Source organism: Schistocerca americana, chromosome 2, assembly GCF_021461395.2.
Source record: "Schistocerca americana isolate TAMUIC-IGC-003095 chromosome 2, iqSchAmer2.1, whole genome shotgun sequence".
NCBI lineage: Eukaryota > Metazoa > Arthropoda > Insecta > Orthoptera > Acrididae > Schistocerca > Schistocerca americana.
The window spans coordinates 805,133,862-805,154,916 of record NC_060120.1 but is presented as its reverse complement, the minus strand read 5'-3'; the positions used below and the strand labels follow the sequence as shown (position 1 = coordinate 805,154,916).

Sequence of the window (21,055 nt, the reverse complement as noted above, 5' to 3'; positions counted from 1 at the left end):
AGGGCAGGCGGGTAAGAGGAGGCTGGGCACAGATTGTGAGCAGGGCAGGGCAGGGCAGAGGAGAGGAGCGAAGCGAAGCAAAGCAACAAGCGCTTGCCCCGGCGGTGGCTGTGGCAGGCGGGCGGCAGGTGTTGCGAGCAGGGACCATCTGCCGCTCGGCGGCGCTCGGCGTGTGGGAACGCGTTCGTTCCCACGGCCGGGCCCAGCAACCCTCGGTAGCACACACCTGCCACACGACACCCACCACCTCCACCCCGGAGCGCCGCCGCCGACGCGTGACGTCACGCCGCCTATAAAAGGGGACCGCGGCCACGTGCGCACCACTCAGTCGCTCCACGGCCGTGCTGTTGGAACCGTGTTACTCGCGAGCTCACGTGTCTACTTTGCCACATTTCGGTGCCACTACTTACGTCACCGTCAGCATGTCAGCAGTTCCAGTCGTCTCTGCTACCGGCGCAGCCTCCGCTGTCGCTCCGGCTACGCCCACGTCTTGCAAGTTCCGCCTGACTCTGGCGCGCAAAGTGCATCGTATCAAGAAGGTGTGTACAGCTTCCATCATATATTTCTTATCACTTGCCTTCTAATTTAACGCGAGTACCTTTCGTGTCTCAAGTTTCTAGTTGTTTTTCAATAGCTCACGCTATATTAAATTGCTTTTTATTTTTACCCGAGTACATTTGCTTTCTTGTCTGAACTTTCTAGTAGTGGTTCGAAATGCAGTTTTTTATTAAACTGCTCCAGTTTCATTTCCATTACAATGCGCCAATGGCGATTAATTTGTCGTACTCGTATAGGTTCTCTTTTCGGTACACGTTTTCTTTTATTGCCTCAACTGTTTTGTAGTTCAGAATTTTCGCGATGTCATGCAACGCTGATACAAAATCAATTAATGTTTGCTACTTTCTTTCCACACCACATTCTTTTCGCTGTAGTAGTTACTGCATTTTAACTTGTATTTATGCACTACTTCAATATATCGATTTTGTAATTACCTCTGAAGCGAAACGTGAGTTAATTTGTTTACATCGTGATTACTACCGATAATTTTTGAAGCAAGCGCTTCCTCGATTTAATCGCGGTACAAGGGTGCTAAAGACGTTCCAGAAAACAGCATAAAAAACAGTTTTGCTTTCCTTGAAACATTTTCACTTTTTTCTTTTGTTTGTTTGTGTCGTGTGTGCAGACTCCCTATGCCTGTTAGGCCAGGCACATTTGAACTTGTGTCTTACGATTCGCGTTTCGTTTCTTCCAGATGCTGAAGCCGGTGCTGGAGATGGTGCACAAGCACTGCCGCAAATCGTCGAGAAGGTCGCCGCCTTGTTCGCAAGCTTTCGAAGAGGAGGAGTCGCCAGCTGATCAGAACGCGGCCAACGAAGCCCTGGAGCAGCGCCTGGCGGAAGAGCTTCGCGCCGGCGCCGCAGCCGCCGGCAGCGGCGCTGCCATCGCGGTGTGGTGCGACGGCCGCGTGCGCCTGCGCCAAGTGGCGGCTACGCAGGGGCAGGTCGGAGACGTGGCGGTGCCGGCGAGCTTCCTGACCACCTCACAGGGCGGCCTCTGCTGGGTCACGCCCGACGCCGACATTCTCCTCCTCGACGGCAGCCACGAGTCGCAGGGACTGGCGGCCGAACAGCAAGTGCCCGCCGCCGCGGCGCTCTTGTCGACGCCGTCGTCTTCGCAAGAAACGCTCAGCGTCCACTCCTTTTAAGCGTCAATCGACCGTGCTCCCTACAGCAGAGGAATAACCGTCTCAGAAGAGTTCGCTGCACGACAGAATACTTGCTCAGTTAGAAAGATATTTTTGATATATATTTTTTAAGTGTTTACGATGAGTATAGCATCAAAAGAGACATTTTTGCGACATGGAGATTAGATGCGAGCGTATATTTCATGTCAGTACCTACCACCAGTGCCTTTCATATATGTGATATTTTAGGATTATTAATACTACAGCTGTGATGTCTTTCGAAGCTTTAATTTTCTATAGTATTGATTATTGTCTTCCAATAATGTTAGTATATTTGTATTTTTTACAATGCCCAGCAACCAAGTTATAAATAAATATTGCTCAAATGCAATTTATGCATAGCTACTGTCTTCTGATTTCGTATTCCTTCACCTTCTTGCCCAACCTTTTAAATCCCGTATCAAAATATGTGTACCATGAATACAATTTTGTGACTGTCATGAGGAATTTTTTAATTTTTACATGTTTGGAGAGAGACTGAAAGCTATTCAAAGATAAAATCTCACAGAAAGTATTACTGCTGTTTTGAATCAACATTTTTGCCCAAAAATCTAAAGCTTGGTAGCTGAATAGGAAAGAGAATAACAAGCTGAATTCAGTATGTCGTTCAAACGTTTAACACTGAATCAAATGTTTTGCAAAGTACATAAAGCAGTTTGTAGGCAATGATTTCACAGAAAAATTATTCTTGGTGAGGATAAAGCTGTTTTGCAATATTGTGATTTAACCGCTGAGATCATGGGAGTATAGTTGTCTTTTACTGGCACAAAAGTAGGAAATAAACTTCAGGAATGTTCTACTCTGCACTAGTTCACTGTTAAAGTTTACTACCATTAGAGTTTTTCTGATTTGAAAGTGTGAGAAAATTTGACTTTATGAAACCTGCTACAAAGGAAGTTAATAGTTATCTGTTACAAATGTTTCATTGGAAGACTTGGTCTGCCATTATCTTTAGGTATCATGCATTAGAAGTAAACGACTTTTGAAAATATTCTCAGAGTGAGGACTCGTGATAGGTTTGCCACACTAACATTATTTCCTGCAAGTAGCAGGATGATCTTTCAGTACACAAATCACATGCAACCAGCGGATATGGACTACGTTCGATAAATAACAGGTAAGAGGTTTGAAACTTGCTATAATGAAGTGGAATTTGGCACCATGCTGATAATTGTAACACTCTAATTTGAATTCACTGAAATAGCACTGCTCTTGTAAATAGGAGAGTAGACTGTCACTTATAATAGTTGTGTCAGCTGATTGTGCAGTGCACTTAAAGACACAGTGGTTCTAAAAGGGTAACAGAAGATATCATACAGTTGTTGAGATACACATCAGTCAGCTACAGTTTTAAATCATTTACATTTTGCATGTATACTGGAACATTAAGAAAGCAAACCTGAAATAAAGATTTTGCCACACTAATAACAATGACACAGTGAATTAATACGTTGTACGTCAGAGACAATGTAGAAGCAATCATTAAGAGAGTATCAGTTATGAATATTACAGAAAAAACTAACAATGACATTAATTAAAATATTTCAAATTAAATTTGTGCAGTGTGAAAAGATCGATATTATTTATAGTGTAACGTCCATTATGGTCACTAGTAGAAATCTGTCGCTCATGATGATGTGCTTGTTATTCCTTTATGTTTACCTGGAACTGTTGCAGTCACAGAGATCAGATCCAAATAAATCCTATTTTAGCAAGCTGGCATGATGTTACATCTATCATGACGTACTACAGTGTCCAGTGAGACAATAGTTCCTAATTCACATCTGTACACTAAAGAACACAACTAGTATACCAGTGTAAATTTTTAATTACACTGTATGTAATGCTTCATCCTGTGAACAAGCAGTGCTTATACGAAACTGTGAAAATTCTGATTAGTCTTGTCGTATCATCGTCATCACTGATGAAGTGTTGTAAAGGTGTTGTCTGCAATACCATATTCCTTCGTTTTGTTGAGTTTTCACAAGACAAACACATTTTTCAAACGACTACCGGTTTAGATATTTTTGCCCTAAACATTTGCACGTCACAAATCGACAGCGTTTTATCATTCCTGTTGTCATTACTTGTACGTGCTTAACGTATGCTGTTACCCCAAGCAGATAAGGATTCACACAAGAGCGGTGTACAAGAAATCTCTTCAGTAAACAAACTTAAACTTACTAGTTCACAGCATGTAAAGCAAAAATTATGTGGTCATTACACTTTATATTAGCAAACATTGTTTCCTTAGGTTATTTGTGACACATAGCATTTCGTGAAAGACTTTGAGACTACCCTTTGAACAATAAGTATTTTTTATGTTAATGTTTGCAGACAAGACCAGAGAAGCAATTTAGTGTAATCCGGTGTATTAGTACCTGTTATGAAGTATTAGTCCAGAAATGCTGACAGAAGATGCCGAAAACAGTCAGGCGAAACACGCTTCGTTAGGAATCAGAAATAAAATAACACTTTGACCTAGATATGTTTCAGTGTTTACGCTCGATAGTACGTGAATCCTATACAAGATAAGATTTTGAAAATACGTGTGAACATGTATGGAACTGAGATTCATTTTCACTGAAAGTACATAAAAACGTGTATCTTAGTTCCACCTATATTTATGGTTGGCTGATTTGAGGAAGGGGACCAAACAGCGAGGCCATCGTATTAGGGAAAAACGGGAAAGGAAGTGGCCGTGTCTTTTCAAAGGAACCATCCCGGTATTTGCTCATGCAGTTTAGGGAAATCACAGAAAACCTAAATCAGAATGGCCGGGCGTGGGTTTGAACCGTCGTCCTCCATAATACGAGTCCAGTATGCTAACCCCTGCGCCACCTCGCACGTTCTATAGTTACGTCTGTAGGTCTGCATTGAGATGAGGTGCTACAGTAGAACTTTGAAAATTAGGTGAACTGGTAAGGCAAGGAATAAGGAAGTTCTCCTGAAAATCGGCGAGGAAAGGGATATACGGAAAAAAAATAGACGGAAAAAACCGACAAGAAGAAGCGACAGGATGATAGGACATTTGTTAAGACATCACGGAATAACTTCCATGATTAGAGGGAGCTGTAGAGAGAAAAAACTGTAGAAGGAGACAGAGACTGGAATACTTCCAGCTAATAATTGAGGACGTAGGTAGCAAGTGCTACTCTGAGATGAAGAGGTTGGCATAGGAGACGAATTCGTGGCGGGCTGCATCATAGGAATTTTCGGCCTGTTAATGAAATTACTTGAATTTGAGTTGCTTATACTCTTTGCGTGTCGTGGAGCGTAAGTTACTGCCACTCGGCCATCAAAAATTTCGGCTGAATGCTACCGCTTTCAGACTTGAGAGTGTATGTTTATTTTTCGCGGTCGTAAGTGGGTTGAAACTGTGATGCCTGCTAGTGAGTGACATGTTTTCAGTTTATGTTCAACTGAAATTATCATTACTGTTTGTGTCGTGTTAATAAACAAATGCACTGCATACAAAAGCACTGCTATACTTTTTTTATCGGCTAAGCATCATTTCGAAATGTATTGGCAGTAGTTCATACTTTCGCGCTCAAAGATTGTGCTGAAGTGTTTATAGATTTGATTCATGAGTTTCGATTTATGGTTTCTTCAGATATGCCCACAATCTAATGTGGTATTAAGTACGACGTTTTCGTACATTTTTCGGTTATAGTGTTTGTCTCTACCACATCTGAATTCACACATTTTCAACGTAATCTGTATTTCACAATAACGCAGAGACCATTGTGACAACAGTGTTATAGCGTTTATTCACGTCTTGAGTATAGCACAATCAACCGAATTTTACTGAAGGCGAGTCCTTAAAGTATTTAATTGCTACACAAGACGGGCGCACGAAGTGAATTTAGAAAAAGGACAGAAAGAATGAAACTTCCACTGACGACACTAGTTGCTATATTAATCCTGCCAAAATACTTGGCCCACAACGGACTGTTTATTCGCAGGCTGCAACTGCGTAGATAATATACAAATGACATCACTTTTATGCCTCAGTGTCTTTATTTGAAATTCAATAAATGTTTATATTGTCATGCTATCATTACCATTTTATTTTCGTCGTGGCATACACAAATGTCGTCCTTTCGCATATAGTGGGGGAACGGTTCACGACGGAGTTGCCATTCTTTACGCCTGGTTGAAATATTGATATGATGTGACAGGAAAATTGGTTTTTTTTTCGGTTTTCGGCGATAGAAGATCATAGATTACTACGCATTTTGCGAAAATTACGAGGCGATGGCATTCCAAGTTAGTAGTTTGCGGATACTGTAGAAACACACTGCAAAAATAATCACATCGCGTACGTCATTATCATGGTCTATTTATTCCATAAGTCTTGTTACTGAAATGTCGATGATTTGGATTTAATGGCGTTTCTGTGAGGTCTTGCGTATTTGTTGTATAATATCGCTACAAACATGAAAACAAATAGCCAGTGTTCATGACAAGTTGCACTACCGTAGCAAGATTTTGTTGAAGATAAGTTTGCAAGAATCCGTGGCTGAAACATTACAAGGACACATTTAATAACCTTTCCCATGGCCACTGCTAGGATATTTTTATGCGCATCACCAGTTTCGAGGTTCAGATTCTCGTTTTCAAATGTCTCCTGTGTGAAATGCAAAAAAGAGCGTCCAGTCTTACACTGATGTTGCACGGTGCCAATCTAGATGTCTAATTTCGCCACACGACAAAATGGTGTGGGTGAGTTATTTTCCTTTCCGTAACTAACACTGTTGAACAATAAACATCTGAGAATAAAAAATCCCTTATACTTTGTATCTACGAGTAAACGAAGTGCAGAAAGACTATTTTTCAGCATTCGTGTAACAAGGCAAACCATCATAAAAAAGTCCTTCCGATCATGTGACTAAAAATATCCAAAACGAGAATGTGCAAAGATCATTTAGCAGTGTTGCCAGATGTTTACTTACAATACATTCCAAAAAATGCTCTCTACATTACCACTGGTATTTAAAGGCATCATCACCATCTTCGGATCTCAGTACAAAAATACGGACTGGAAAGTTGTTTATACTCAGATTTGAAGATGGTCATCATATACGGAAATTAATTACCAGATATAAAATACAGTGGTCTATAATTGGAATTAATATAAAAAGAACTGATTTAGCAATTGTTCAAGCGAGGCTGAATGCTGGCCAGTATATGGCCAGAATGGTAAAAACTGCTGTCGTAACATTCACGACTACGGTATGAAGTGGCGTATTCCAGGGGAATAACGCAAGGCCGCACACTGCAATTCACACCACAAACGCAGCTAGCTTGATCATTTTCTTCACAATTATGGGGTATCACAACGATGAATTTATTAAAGTATAAAAGACATGCTACCACTTCGGCTGGTTTGTTAGTGTTTTTACTTACTTCATGTTTCTCTGACTGGTCAAATGGTTCAAATGGCTCTGAGCACTATCGGACTTAATTTCTGAGGTCATCAGTCCCCTAGAACTTAGAACTACTTAAACCTAACTAACCTAAGGACATCACACACATCCATGCCCGAGGCAGGATTCGAACCTGCGACTGTAGCGGTCGCGCGGTTCCAGACTGTAGCGCCTAGAACCGCTCGGCCACTTCGGCCGTCTATGACTGGTAAATTTCCGCCTTGCAGGCCACTCTCAAGTACAGCATATATCAAAACATCGGCAGCATATAGGCGTACTTATAGCTTACTCGCCATGGTGAATACTGGAAGCTGTAGTAAGAATATTTCATGAAGTCAGTTTCGGGAAATTGGTCTCGTGTATGTATAGACACGACACCAGAGTACACTTAGTTTCGACGTTTTGTGAGTGCTGAAGCCGTCTCTGAAATGAAACTTCTGGCTTCAGCACGGATAGTAGCGGAGTTAATACGTATCTGTAACAAATCTAGGCATAAAGATAGAAATAAGAGACGTGCGTGGATCCGCTGGTTCTACAAAAAGAAAGGCGTCAACTCGGTTGCTCAGGCGATCCTGCTGAAAGAAATTGTTGTGGAAGACCCGGGAAATTATTTCAGCCCTCTGTGAATGTTATAAGAAATGTTCACTTTTCTTCGTGATAGAGTTAATTATCCGACAAGGTAGAAAGATACCATAACGTGTGAAGCATTTTTGCCAGAACTGAAACTACGAATCACATTGCGGGTTTTGGAAAGTGGGGTTTCGAATTAGTCTCTACAGTAGATGTTGTCTATTCCATAAGCAGATGTGATAGTTTCTTGTATTTTTTCGTGATTTATTTGTGTATGCGTTTCTAGGTGAATGTATTTGCACTTCTGTTCAGATACCTTGAACCATCAACGTACAGCTCGCGTTGGACTGCCGCTATTGCAACAACATGCAGCTGCCTGTTTTTGTAATCACCATCTATGACACTAACTGGAAAAAAATATAAAGGAAAAGATGCAAAGGGAAGGATACATAAAACAATAGTGAGACCAGTCACAACACACACAGCTGAGAAAAGACTGTAAATATAAAAAAACAAAGAGACTTGATAACCACAGAAATGAAAATTCTGCGAAGGATTACAGGGAAAACACTGAGAGAGAGAGAGGTGAAAGCATTAGAAAAGGATGTAAAGTGGACTCCATTACTGAGTAGGTACAAAAGAGGAAGCTTGAATAGAACGGACACGTAGACAGGGTGGACGAACGGGAGAATCGTAAGAAATAAAGCACTTCCTGGTAAAAGAAATATTGGCGTCCAAGGAAAAGATGGAGCGACCACGGCAGGGTAGCCTGGGGGGAGGGGGGAGGAAGGTGGTACTGAAGGAAACAGGCTTTAGCCTAGAAAGAACAAGAAGAAGAAGACGATCACTGAAATCCCACGAACATATATGCCTAGCAACAAAGATGTCCAAGAAGCGAACAATCTGCTGCGTTCCTCACATCATAATTAACTTTTATGAGACGCTACCGACACAGAACGTAATGACACGTTTACAGACCATAAAAATTGAATTTTGGCAACTATGTATCTCAACAATGTTGTCCGCTAATATTTCGGCCACACGAATTGCAGCCACATGTACTACAGTACTACTGGCCACCGTTGGGCCGGCCGGTGTGGCCGTGCAGTTCTAGGCGCTTCAGTCTGGAACCGCGTGACCGCTATGGTCGCAGGTTCGAATCCTGCCTTGGGCATGGATGTGTGTGATGTCCTTAGGTTAGTTAGGTTTAAGTAGTTCTAAGTTCTAGGGGACTGATGACCACAGATGTTATGTTCCATAGTGCTCAGAGCCATTTGAACCATTTTTTTGGCCACCGTTGCCCAGCAGTGTTTGTGGTAATACATTTTTGTGCCAAGATCCAAGCGTTTACAAGGGACCACACGACTGCCAAAAAACGGACAAACGCAATCTAGTCGATGTGAGTGCGACTCTACTGCTTTTAGATCTCACCAGGAATTATATTGGAAAGAACAACAGAAGTCGGGCTCTGTGGATGCGTTCCTTTTTAAGTACACTCCTGGAAATGGAAAAAAGAACACATTGACACCGGTGTGTCAGATCCACCATACTTGCTCCGGACACTGCGAGAGGGCTGTACAAGCAATGATCACACGCACGGCACAGCGGACACACCAGAAACCGCGGTGTTGGCCGTCGAATGGCGCTAGCTGCGCAGCATTTATGCACCGCCGCCGTCAGTGTCAGCCAGTTAGCCGTGGCATACGGAGCTCCATCGCAGTCTTTAACACTGGTAGCATGCCGCGACAGCGTGGACGTGAACCGTATGTGCAGTTGACGGACTTTGAGCGAGGGCGTATAGTGGGCATGCGGGAGGCCGGGTGGACGTACCGCCGAATTGCTCAACACGTGGGGCGTGAGGTCTCCACAGTACATCGATGTTGTCGCCAGTGGTCGGCAGAAGGTGCACGTGCCCGTCGACCTGGGACCGGACCGCAGCGACGCACGGATGCACGCCAAGACCGTAGGATCCTACGCAGTGCCGTAGGGGACCGCACCGCCACTTCCCAGCAAATTAGGGACACTGTTGCTCCTGGGGTATCGGCGAGGACCATTCGCAACCGTCTCCATGAAGCTGGGCTACGGTCCCGCACACCGTTAGCCCGTCTTCCGCTCACGCCCCAACATCGTGCAGCCCGCCTCCAGTGGTGTCGCGACAGGCGTGAATGGAGGGACGAATGGAGACGTGTCATCTTCAGCGATGAGAGTCGCTTCTGCCTTGGTGCCAATGATGGTCGTATGCGTGTTTGGCGCCGTGCAGGTGAGCGCCACAATCAGGACTGCATACGACCGAGGCACACAGGGCCAACACCCGGCATCATGGTGTGGGGAGCGATCTCCTACACTGGCCGTACACCACTGGTGATCGTCGAGGGGACACTGAATAGTGAACGGTACATCCAAACCGTCATCGAACCCATCGTTCTACCATTCCTAGACCGGCAAGGGAACTTGCTGTTCCAACAGGACAATGCACGTCCGCATGTATCCCGTGCCACCCAACGTGCTCTAGAAGGTGTAAGTCAACTACCCTGGCCAGCAAGATCTCCGGATCTGTCCCCCATTGAGCATGTTTGGGACTGGATGAAGCGTCGTCTCACGCGGTCTGCACGTCCAGCACGAACGCTGGTCCAACTGAGGCGCCAGGTGGAAATGGCATGGCAAGCCGTTCCACAGGACTACATCCAGCATCTCTACGATCGTCTCCATGGGAGAATAGCAGCCTGCATTGCTGCGAAAGGTAGATATACACTGTACTAGTGCCGACATTGTGCATGCTCTGTTGCCTGTGTCTATGTGCCTGTGGTTCTGTCAGTGTGATCATGTGGTGTATCTGACCCCAGGAATGTGTGAATAAAGTTTCCCCTTCCTGGGACAATGAATTCACGGTGTTCTTATTTCAATTTCCAGGAGTGTATATGTGGGCTGATGATGGATACATACATTTGTCCAGAATTTTACCAGAATGTCAAAACACGATTTCGGGTATCTTCTACAAGCAACTGGCCCGAGAACGGATAAAACCGATTCAAATACGAGCGAGAGACTGTGTTCCAGTTCCAACATGATTGGCGCTCACCCTTAGGTTTTTATCTGCTGGTGATTCATACAGAAGTTTAACATACCTTTTAAAAAGTACACTATTCATCAACAAGCCTCTTGGTACCAGTATTACTGGGTGCTTTGGTCAGACGGACTAAAGGATTTCATCGACATAGGTTTGAAATATGAGTACAATATTTATTTAGATTTCCTTTTTGTACATCAACACCCTTGTAAAGCTCACAACAAATTCGAGTGTGATTCCAAACTCTTTGGCAACAGCTTGCGAACTGTCTTTTTTCGGACTGTGATCTCTGTATACATTACTTTCGACGTCCCACAGCTCTAGTTGTAGATGAATCACATTTATGAAATTCATAGTTCTCTCGTTTGTTCACTTGGTGATTGCTGTACACAATAAACAACTAACATAAAAGGTACGCGGTTAAACTTCCGAACGAAAGCGAAACGATATTTTTTCGCTCAGACACGTGACTGCAGCGCTGTCCGTGAGAGAAGTAGGAAACTAAAGCGAGAACGTGAGGGCAGCATTTACAGACAGCGGCAGAGGTGTGCACAGATGACAAAAATTCGCAACACCAAAAAATAATTACTGTATGGTAATGAAACTTCGGGAATACATCTGTCATTTGTCGGGGTATCATTGCAACATCACAAGTTAATGTATGTGCGAGATACGCCATCGCAAATATGAAATGCTGGTAACACTAATAGCCGGGTAACGGCCAGAATGTAGAATGCAGACATGCAAACGCGCATGCATTGTGTAGTACAGGTGTTGGACGTCAATTTATGCGATGGAGTTCCATGACTGTTGCACTTGGTCGCTCAGCACTGGAACGGCTGGTTAATGCTGTTTTTGAATAACGCTGGAGTTGTCGCCCCATGATCGGAGATAGATCTGATAATCGAGCAGGCCAAGGCAACATGTCGACAGTCTGTAGAGCATGATGGGTTACAACAGCGCCTTGTGGGCTAGCGTTAACCCGTTGAAAAACATCGCCTGGAATGCTGTTAATGAGTGGCAGCACGAGAGGTCGAATCACCAGACTGACGTACAAATTTGCAGTCAGTGTGTGTCGAATAACTACGAGACTACTCCTGCTGTCATACTAAATCGGACCCCAGACCATAACTCCGCGTATAGATATTCATCATTTTGATTTGCAGCTCCTTGTGTTGGCCGTGTTTGCAGTTAAAATTGTTTGATTTGAGGTCCGCCAGTTATGCAGAACACCGTTTTCCCTCAGTACCCAAACATGTTTCGGCACCACTGTGCCATCATCAGTGGGTTTTCGTTTTTATTTCTACTTTACATTAGGTGTGCATGAATTTTCCGGACCACTTGTGTGTTATTTGCTGCAGGTAGCTTGTCATGTTTTCGTATGGCAAGCACTGTCATTCTTCGCATCATGGTGAGGTGTTGTGATGCACACGTAACTATAACAAGTATACAACTTTGAACTTGGCTGACGTTTGCAGCAACTGTATACACAAATATGAAAAATATGTAAAAATCTGCCAACCGGTTGCAAATCTATGCAACCGGTTGGCAGATTTTTACATATTTTTTTAAAAACAATATAACAAGTATTTTTCACAAATTACGTAGTAAAACACTTTTCACTTCACCAAAACACAATGTGAACTGATGGCACAGTGGTGCCGAAACATGTTTGTGTACTGAGAAAAAACGGTGTTTTGCGTAAGTGGTGGACCTCACATCCAACAATTTTCCACGTATAGATCCAGTGCATGTAGCTCACGGAGAGGTTGGTTGCAAGTTCCCAACAAGTCTCTTTCAAGCCAACACACGGCCCTCATTGACACAAGTCGCATTTGGCGTTGGTTTGGGAACAGAATGCACACTACAGGGCGTCTGGCTTGGAGCTGTCCTTGAAGCAAGCAGATTTGTAACAGTTCGTTGTGTCACTGCGGTGCCGACTGCTGCTGAAACTGCTGCAGATGCAGTACGATGCGCCAGAGCCCTACGCCGAACACGATGGTCTTCCGTCTCGGCTGTGTCAAGTGACCGTCCGGAGCCCAGACTTCTTGCGACCGTAAATTTTCGCGACCAGCACTGCCAGGAATCCTGTACCAGTACAGTGGCTACTTTCATGCCAAGTCTTTTTGCAATACCGCAGAAGGAACATCTAGCTTCTGGTAGCCTTATTAGACGACGTCCTTCAAACTGAGTGACCTCGGCTGAAGGTACTCTTGACTAACATCTGCTCACCACTTCCACTCACCAGAGTTCCTTATCACGTCTGGCAAATATACCAAAATATGGTTAGCAAAGGTCTTCACATCACTACTGCAGACAGGAAACATACCCCAAGAACTTAAACGTGCCAAGATAATTGCCCTCCTAAAGTCAGGTAAACCGGGAAATCTTCCGAAAAACTACCGGCCTGTAGCACTGCTTAGCAAGGTGTACAAACTTCTGGAACGAGTACTACTTATCAGGATCGGTCAGACAATACTCGTGGCCATCCCAATAGAACAAGCCAGCATTCGTCCCAACCGAAGCTGTGCATGTTGTGACTTGGCAAGACAGCCAAGTCACTATGAGAGGAAGCCGAAAGGCACGCTTTAAGCTCACGCAGGCTGGCGTGAGGTCTGGAACATTACAAGGAAATGAGAACTTAGAAAAACGGACGCAGTTGCTGTAACACTTAACTTTAATCCATTAATGGTGAACGTCGCTCTTGTTTAGACATTATCACACTGAATATAAACTGGTAATGGCGCCTTACTAGGTCGTAGCAAATGACGTAGCTGAAGGCTATGCTAACTATCGTCTCGGCAAATGAGAGCGTAATTGTCAGTGTAGCATCGCTAGCAAAGTCGGCTGTACAACTGGGGCGAGTGCTAGTAAGTCTCTCTAGACCTGCCGTGTGGTGGCGCTCGGTCTGCAATCACTGACAGTGGCGTCATGCGGGTCCGACGTATACTAACGGACCGCGGCCGATTTAAAGTCTACCACCTAGCAAGTGTGGTGTCTGGCGGTGACACCACAGTGCAGACCTAGTCCTGGCCCTTACAACACATATTGAGGCGGGATTCCAAAAGAAATTAAAAACATCTGTCGCCTTCACTGACTTGTCAGCAGCCTATGGTACCGTCTAGAGACAAGGCCTACTCTATACTCTGATGAAAATAATTCCCTGTCAAGAAGTGACAAAGCTTATTGGTAACATGATTGGCAAAAGAGGATTCCAGGTCGTCATGGGAAACAAAGCCAGTAGCCAGAAATTCCTTCAAAATGGCTTACCTCAAGGCTTGGTATTAGCCCCACTGCTTTTCAGCCTATACTTCCTGACATGCCAGTAACAGCTTGCATGAAATTTGGCTACGCTGATGACTGGGCTATTGCAACAAGGCAGACTGATTTTGATACATTAGAAGAAACCCTGTCATTCGATCTGTCTGCCCTGGCAGCGTACTTCCGTAACTGGAGGGTTAGGCCTAACGCCACGAAGACAGAAGTAACTTGCTTCCACCTCAATAACAGAGAAGCCGACAGAGCTCTGGAAGTATACCTTCACGACACGCGCCCCAAAGAATGCAGCGCTAGAGCATTCAGTGGGGACTTCGAAGAATTCCTAGTAGCATTCCAAAAATCCATCGAATATATCGAAGGACTAGATGTTTGTCTGTGAATATATGCAATTTTATGTAATGCAGAATAATGTGATCCAGCACTGAAATGCACTTAAATGCCATACGCTAAATAAAAAACCACTTCCAGTCTCACGACCGGTACACCGTGTATTTAAAGCATATCTCATTTGCATCTTCATAGTGGCGCTATTAGTGCCATTCTAATGCGACTTTCGCGAAATGTGAATAGACATCGACTTTCAGATGTAGAAACACGCCTACCAATTTTTCTTTATGTCTGACAACTACTCCTTTCTGTTGTGTTTTTGTTCCATCAGTGTACATTGCCTTGCAATATGACCCTTGGTGGACAACACCAACAGCCCCTCGGCAGCCCCTCAGCAACTACCAGCAAAAACCTGCAACGTCAGCAATTTGAGCGGCCATACGACAAAATTGCCGTCTGCGGCATCCGCATCGCAGCAATGTTGGCGGTAATGATAGTACGGCCAAACATTGCCGTAAAATATGGCCCATGTAAACGCACTTTAACGTCAACCCGCGCATAGCTACTATCTGGGACAAGCGGAACCGCACGCAGCGGATGCTCAGTGGCACCTAGCACAGTTATGAATTCTTTTGTTTTCGGGACCCAGTGTCGTTGCGTAAACTAGCCATTTCTCCAGATGCATAGCGCTGACCACAAGGTCGGTGTGGTGCAGTGCCGGGGGCCCATTCCCCAGTCAGGGTGGGAGATCCAGCGATCAGCTGACGCGTGACGCGGCAGAGTGGCTGGCGTGACTCACCCAGCCCAAGGCAGGGGCGCAGCGCACTCCCTTTTGTAGTGATGAGCGACCGGCGTGCGTGCTGTTGTGCGTGTGCGTGGTGCGTGGCGGGCTGCACGCCGCCTCATCTGCCCTGCCGGCCGCTCGCCTTTGTACCCAGGCAAGCCTCATTTATTTCAGGCAGCCCCGCAACAAAAATGCGGCATAAAAAACGGTCTTTTGTCGTAGTGTCTGACGTGATACTACAGCAGATCATATCAAAAATGGCTCTGAGCACTACGGGACTTAACCGCTGAGGTCATGAGCCCCCTAGAACTTAGAACTACTTAAACCTAACTAACCTAAGGGCATCACACACATCCATGCCCGAGGCAGGATTAGCAGATCATATCGATCTAGGTGAAACTTTCTCTTTTTCTCTGTACAATTAGTCACGAAAAGAAGCTCAAGTTTCTTAATTACACTTCCGGAAACATGTTTAACTACTCCGTTAAGTTAATAGTGTAGTTGTTGTTGTTGTGGTCTTCAGTCGTGAGACTGGTTTCATCTAGCTCTCCATGCTGCTCTATCCTGTGCAAGCTTCTTCATCTCCCAGTACCTACTGCAACCTACATCCTTTTGAATCTGCTTAGTGTATTCATCTCTTGGTCTCCCTCTACGATTTTTACCCTCTGCGCTGCCCTCCAATACTAAATTGGTGATCCCTTGATGCCTCAGAACATGTCCTACCAACCGATCCCTTCTTCTAGTCAAGTTGTGCCACAAACTTCTCTTCTCCCCAATCCTATTCAATACCTCCTCACTAGTTATGTGATCTACCCATGTAATCTTCAGCATTCTTCTGTAACACCACATTTCGAAAGCTTCCATTCTCTTCTTGTCCAAACTATTTATCGTCCATGTTTCACTTCCATACATGGCTACACTCCAAACAAATACTTTCAGAAACGACTTCCTGACGGTTAAATCTATACTCGATGTTAACAAATTTCTCTTCTCCAAAAACGCTTTCCTTGCCATTGCTAGTCTACATTTTATATCCTCTCTACTTCGACCATCATCAGTTATTTTCCTCCCCAAATAGCAAAACTCCTTTACTACTTTAAGTGTCTCATTTCCTAATCTAATTCCCTCAGCATCACCCGATTTTAACATTCAAATTTTAACATAACCGCCTCCGTAGTCGAATGTTTAGCTTCGCTACCTTCGTTGCGCAAAGATGCGGTTTCGGCCCTCGGTGCCTTCTCCGATTTTTCTGAGGTAGGACGTTTGGAATGGGGTGCAGTCGGTCTCGTGAGACGAAATGAGGAGCTGCTTGAAGAAAGAAGCAATGGCATCGTCAGGGTTCATCTACTGGCAATAACGGCTGGACGGATTGTCGACATGGTGATGACACGCCTCACGATCTTAGATCTCTCATTGTACTGCCTTTTAAGCAGCAGTCGGTCAGTCGGAACATAACCGAAGGATGAAACAGTGAGTGATATTTACGTACTACGTAATTTGCCTAAGCAACACTATAGCCTGATAATATTTTCGTAATTTGGAGCAACAGTCATGTAATACTATTTACATGAAAGTTCCGTCGTTTAACGGTGCAGATTGGTTACTGTATTAAAGCACGCCAGGGTAGCCGAGAGCGCTAACGCGCTGCTTCCTGGACTCGGGTAGGGGCGCAGGCCCTGGATCCAATTCGCCCGGCGGATTAACGACGACGGCCGGTGTGCCGGCCAGCCTGGATGTGGTTTTTAGGCGGTTATCCACATCCTCCTAGGTGAATACCCGGCTGGTCCCCACGTCCCGCCTCATTTACACGACTCGCAGACATCCGAAACACATTCACACTATTTTACGATTTACACTAGACACAGACAGCTGGGGTACACTACTTCCGTCCCAGGGGGTATGGGGTGGTGGCAGGAAGGCCATCCGGCCACCCCCTAAAACTAACCATGCCAATTCTCTACTTAACCTTGTCGACCCTGCGCACAATGCGGGCAGTAGCAAAAGAAAGATTGGTTACTGTATTATACAATAATTATTTCCACCGTTGGCCGTTGTACCACACGCTAGGCATGATCATACGTCTGTGAACGAAGTCATCATATAAATACATACACACCTTCAAATATTATAGAGTTTATTATAATGATTTCTTACAGTATACCCACAGAGGTTTGTACAGTACCTTATTAACAAAATAAACTTAATTTCTTCTGAAAGCAAAAACGATTTTGCTAAGTTACAAAAAATCATTACAAAACAAAGCCGCCTCTCTCGTAAGTGTTGAAAGGTCTCTGTTGAATTCCTTTCATGTTAATTTCTGAAATCTGTTGTCATTTACGGCATAAATTCCTCTTCTAAATTTACTGTGGTGTTTCTGACTATCTGGGAGGAGACTGAGCAGTGAAACGTGTTACTTTTACACATAAACAAGAACGATCTGTCACACTACTACACTTTAAAACACAGTTTATATGTAATTCATGTCACACAGTCTCATACGGAACCTACATCCGCTTTCTTTTATGTACTGTATATGATAAGATACTGTCATCCCCCTTCCCTTCTGTGTGAGAGGATGAATGAGCAAATGTACACTCCTGGAAATGGAAAAAAGAACACATTGACACCGGTGTGTCAGACCCACCATGCTTGCTCCGGACACTGCGAGAGGGCTGTACAAGCAATGATCACACGCACGGCACAGCGGACACACCAGGAACCGCGGTGTTGGCCGTCGAATGGCGCTAGCTGCGCAGCATTTGTGCACCGCCGCCGTCAGTGTCAGCCGGTTTGCCGTGGCATACGGAGCTCCATCGCAGTCTTTAACACTGGTAGCATGCCGCGACAGCGTGGACGTGAACCGTATGTGCAGTTGACGGACTTTGAGCGAGGGCGTATAGTGGGCATGCGGGAGGCCGGGTGGACGTACCGCCGAATTGCTCACCACGTGGGGCGTGAGGTCTCCACAGTACATCGATGTTGTCGCCAGTGGTCGGCGGAAGGTACACGTGCCCGTCGACCTGGGACCGGACCGCAGCGACGCACGGATGCACGCCAAGACCGTAGGATCCTACGCAGTGCCGTAGGGGACCGCACCGCCACTTCCCAGCAAATTAGGGACACTGTTGCTCCTGGGGTATCGGCGAGGACCATTCGCAACCGTCTCCATGTAGCTGGGCTACGGTCCCGCACACCGTTAGGCCGTCGTCCGCTCACGCCCCAACATCGTGCAGCCCGCCTCCAGTGGTGTCGCGACAGGCGTGAATGGAGGGACGAATGGAGAAGTGTCGTCTTCAGCGATGAGAGTCGCTTCTGCCTTGGTGCCAATGATGGTCGTATGCGTGTTTGGCGCCGTGCAGGTGAGCGCCACAATCAGGACTGCATACGGCCGAGGCACACAGGGCCAACACCCGGCATCATGGTGTGGGGAGCGATCTCCTACACTGGCCGTACACCACTGGTGATCGTCGAGGGGACACTGAATAGTGCACGGTACATCTAAACCGTCATCGAACCCATCGTTCTACCATTCCTAGACCGGCAAGGGAAATTGCTGTTCCAACAGGACAATGCACGTCCGCATGTATCCCGTGCCACCCAACGTGCTCTAGAAGGTGTAAGTCAACTACCCTGGCCAGCAAGATCTTCGGATCTGTCCCCCATTGAGCATGTTTGGGACTCGATGAAGCGTCGTCTCACGCGGTGTGCACGTCCAGCACGAACGCTGGTCCAACTGAGGCGTCAGGTGGAAATGGCATGGCAAGCCGTTCCACAGGACTACATCCAGCATCTCTACGATCGTCTCCATGGGAGAATAGCAGCCTGCATTGCTGCGAAAGGTGGATATACACTGTACTAGTGCCGACATTGTGCATGCTCTGTTGCCTGTGTCTATGTGCCTGTGGTTCTGTCAGTGTGATCATGTGATGTATCTGACCCCAGGAATGTGTCAATAAAGTTTCCCCTTCCTGGGACAATGAATTCACGGTGTTCTTATTTCAATTTCCAGGAGTGTATTTCTAGTTGCATGCTGGATGGTAGCAGACAAGCCTGTCTGCTAAAGAACAGTAGGACCAACGTCGGAACAGGTAGCTACGCTTTCTAAAAGCAAAGAGGTTTCTATCCTTAGTATGGTCCTGTCCGTCCCTTGTCATGTTGGTATAGGAAGCTGCGTCTCTGGTCACTTCCGTTTTGTATGCGGGAGCACCCTTGGTAGGAACCCAGGGCAGTCTGTCCGCGGCGAGCGTCTGAAGTGGTAAGATCTCCGGCTAAGCGCGTGTCTGCTAAGTCCGTAACTTCTTTGGGTGAAAATTGAATCGGTTGGTTGTGGTTAATGTCCTCTTGCATATGTCTCAACGTTCTTCGTGTGTTATTTTATGAATGCAGTGTTGTATGCAGTCTCCCAATCTTGGCTCCATATTTGATGTGTTCCGTAAGATTACAATCTCACATTTTCACAATCCTAAATAAGGCACCAGCTTAGTTACGACTCAAGTTCAATATGCTGAAATTTCAATGATCAATGTTAAAATAAATTTCGAAATATAAACTGATTTATTTCTTTTTATTTAAATTCTCTTTTTTATATATATATCACCGGTTGTCGTATGACTATTAAAAGATTATAATTAACGTTAGTCTGGTTGTGAATTTGGTGAGCTAGACTGGATACCTGGTGAAACAGTTGGCAGTAATGCAAGGTTAACTTCCTCAGACAGCTCACAGCTTTTAAACCGCTTTTATTGTTTGTCAGTACCGCTTTCATAGCAAATTAAAGTAACAACATTACAGTGTACATCCTGAAAGAACAAACGGTGAAAATCTTTATAGCACGATGATATCAGTCTATAGCAGCATGTCCTTCCCCTACACGGATGAGTTCTTCCACTCTGCGGAGCACGTTCTGGATCAGACCATCAAATTTATCTTGGGATATGAGTTTCCGCTCCTCAATAGGAGCTGCAGTGAGGTCCTGAAGATTGTCGGGTGGATTTGGATTCCGTGCAATGGCCAGCTTCAAAAGGTCCCGTGCATGCTCGGTTGCATTCATATCGCGGACTGTGCTGGCCAATGCATTCGGTTGATGTTGCATCTGTAAAAATATGGACACACAGCTTGAGTACGGAGCTGTCTTACATTGCCATAGACTATGATGGGGTTGTCACATCCGTAGGGTCTTACAGTCGTTTGTAGGAGCTATTGGAGTCATCCGGAACCAGTCAGATTGCCGTAGCTGGGATCTAGAGGCGTCCGCCGTCCCGCCGTTCTTGCCGCCCAGAACATTACACTTCCACCTGCAAATGGATGGACTTCCTGAACGTATCGGCGTTCCTGGTATCATCTAGCGTTTCTCCAAACCCTAGCACGTCTAGTGTTTGCTCGCAGACTACTCCTGATCTGGTCAGCAAACATGACATTACTCCATTCTGCAATGGTCCAATGTTGATGTGCAAGAGCGCAGGTCATTCGGTTGCGTCGATTCTATTGGTTCAGCACAAAACTTCTCATTGATATTCTGGAATGAAGACCACCCTGAGCAATTTTCAACGCACATTTTCGTCTGAGAAAGGAATCCTTGTTGCTCCGGAGAAGTCATATCCAATATTTCTGGCAGATGATGTTGGGCGCCTGCGAGCTGACAGTTGGAGGAAACGATCCTGCACCGGTGCTATCATAAGAGGACGACCACTGCGAGGTCTGTTATTCACATTTCCCGTCCGTTTTTTCTTCACACGTTAGACACCCCACTTCGTGTGACATGTAACCGATCCGCTTGCTGTGTGTGACTGCTGAAAGTAAAGCCACTATCCCGACTATATACAGTACTTGGAGTATGTCACGATTGAGTACAACTT

The 21,055-nt window shown here is 45.3% G+C and overlaps 1 protein-coding gene across 1 annotated transcript; it reads left to right on the top strand.

Annotated features, from left to right (window-relative positions):
- Window positions 1-337: 337 nt before the first annotated feature.
- Window positions 338-2,042, top strand: LOC124596117. The gene is made up of 2 exons (XM_047135132.1): window positions 338-539; window positions 1,253-2,042. The coding sequence occupies exons 1-2, from the start codon at window positions 423-425 to the stop codon at window positions 1,703-1,705; spliced, it is 570 nt and encodes a 189-aa protein (XP_046991088.1). The 5' UTR covers window positions 338-422; the 3' UTR covers window positions 1,706-2,042.
- Window positions 2,043-21,055: the final 19,013 nt, after the last annotated feature.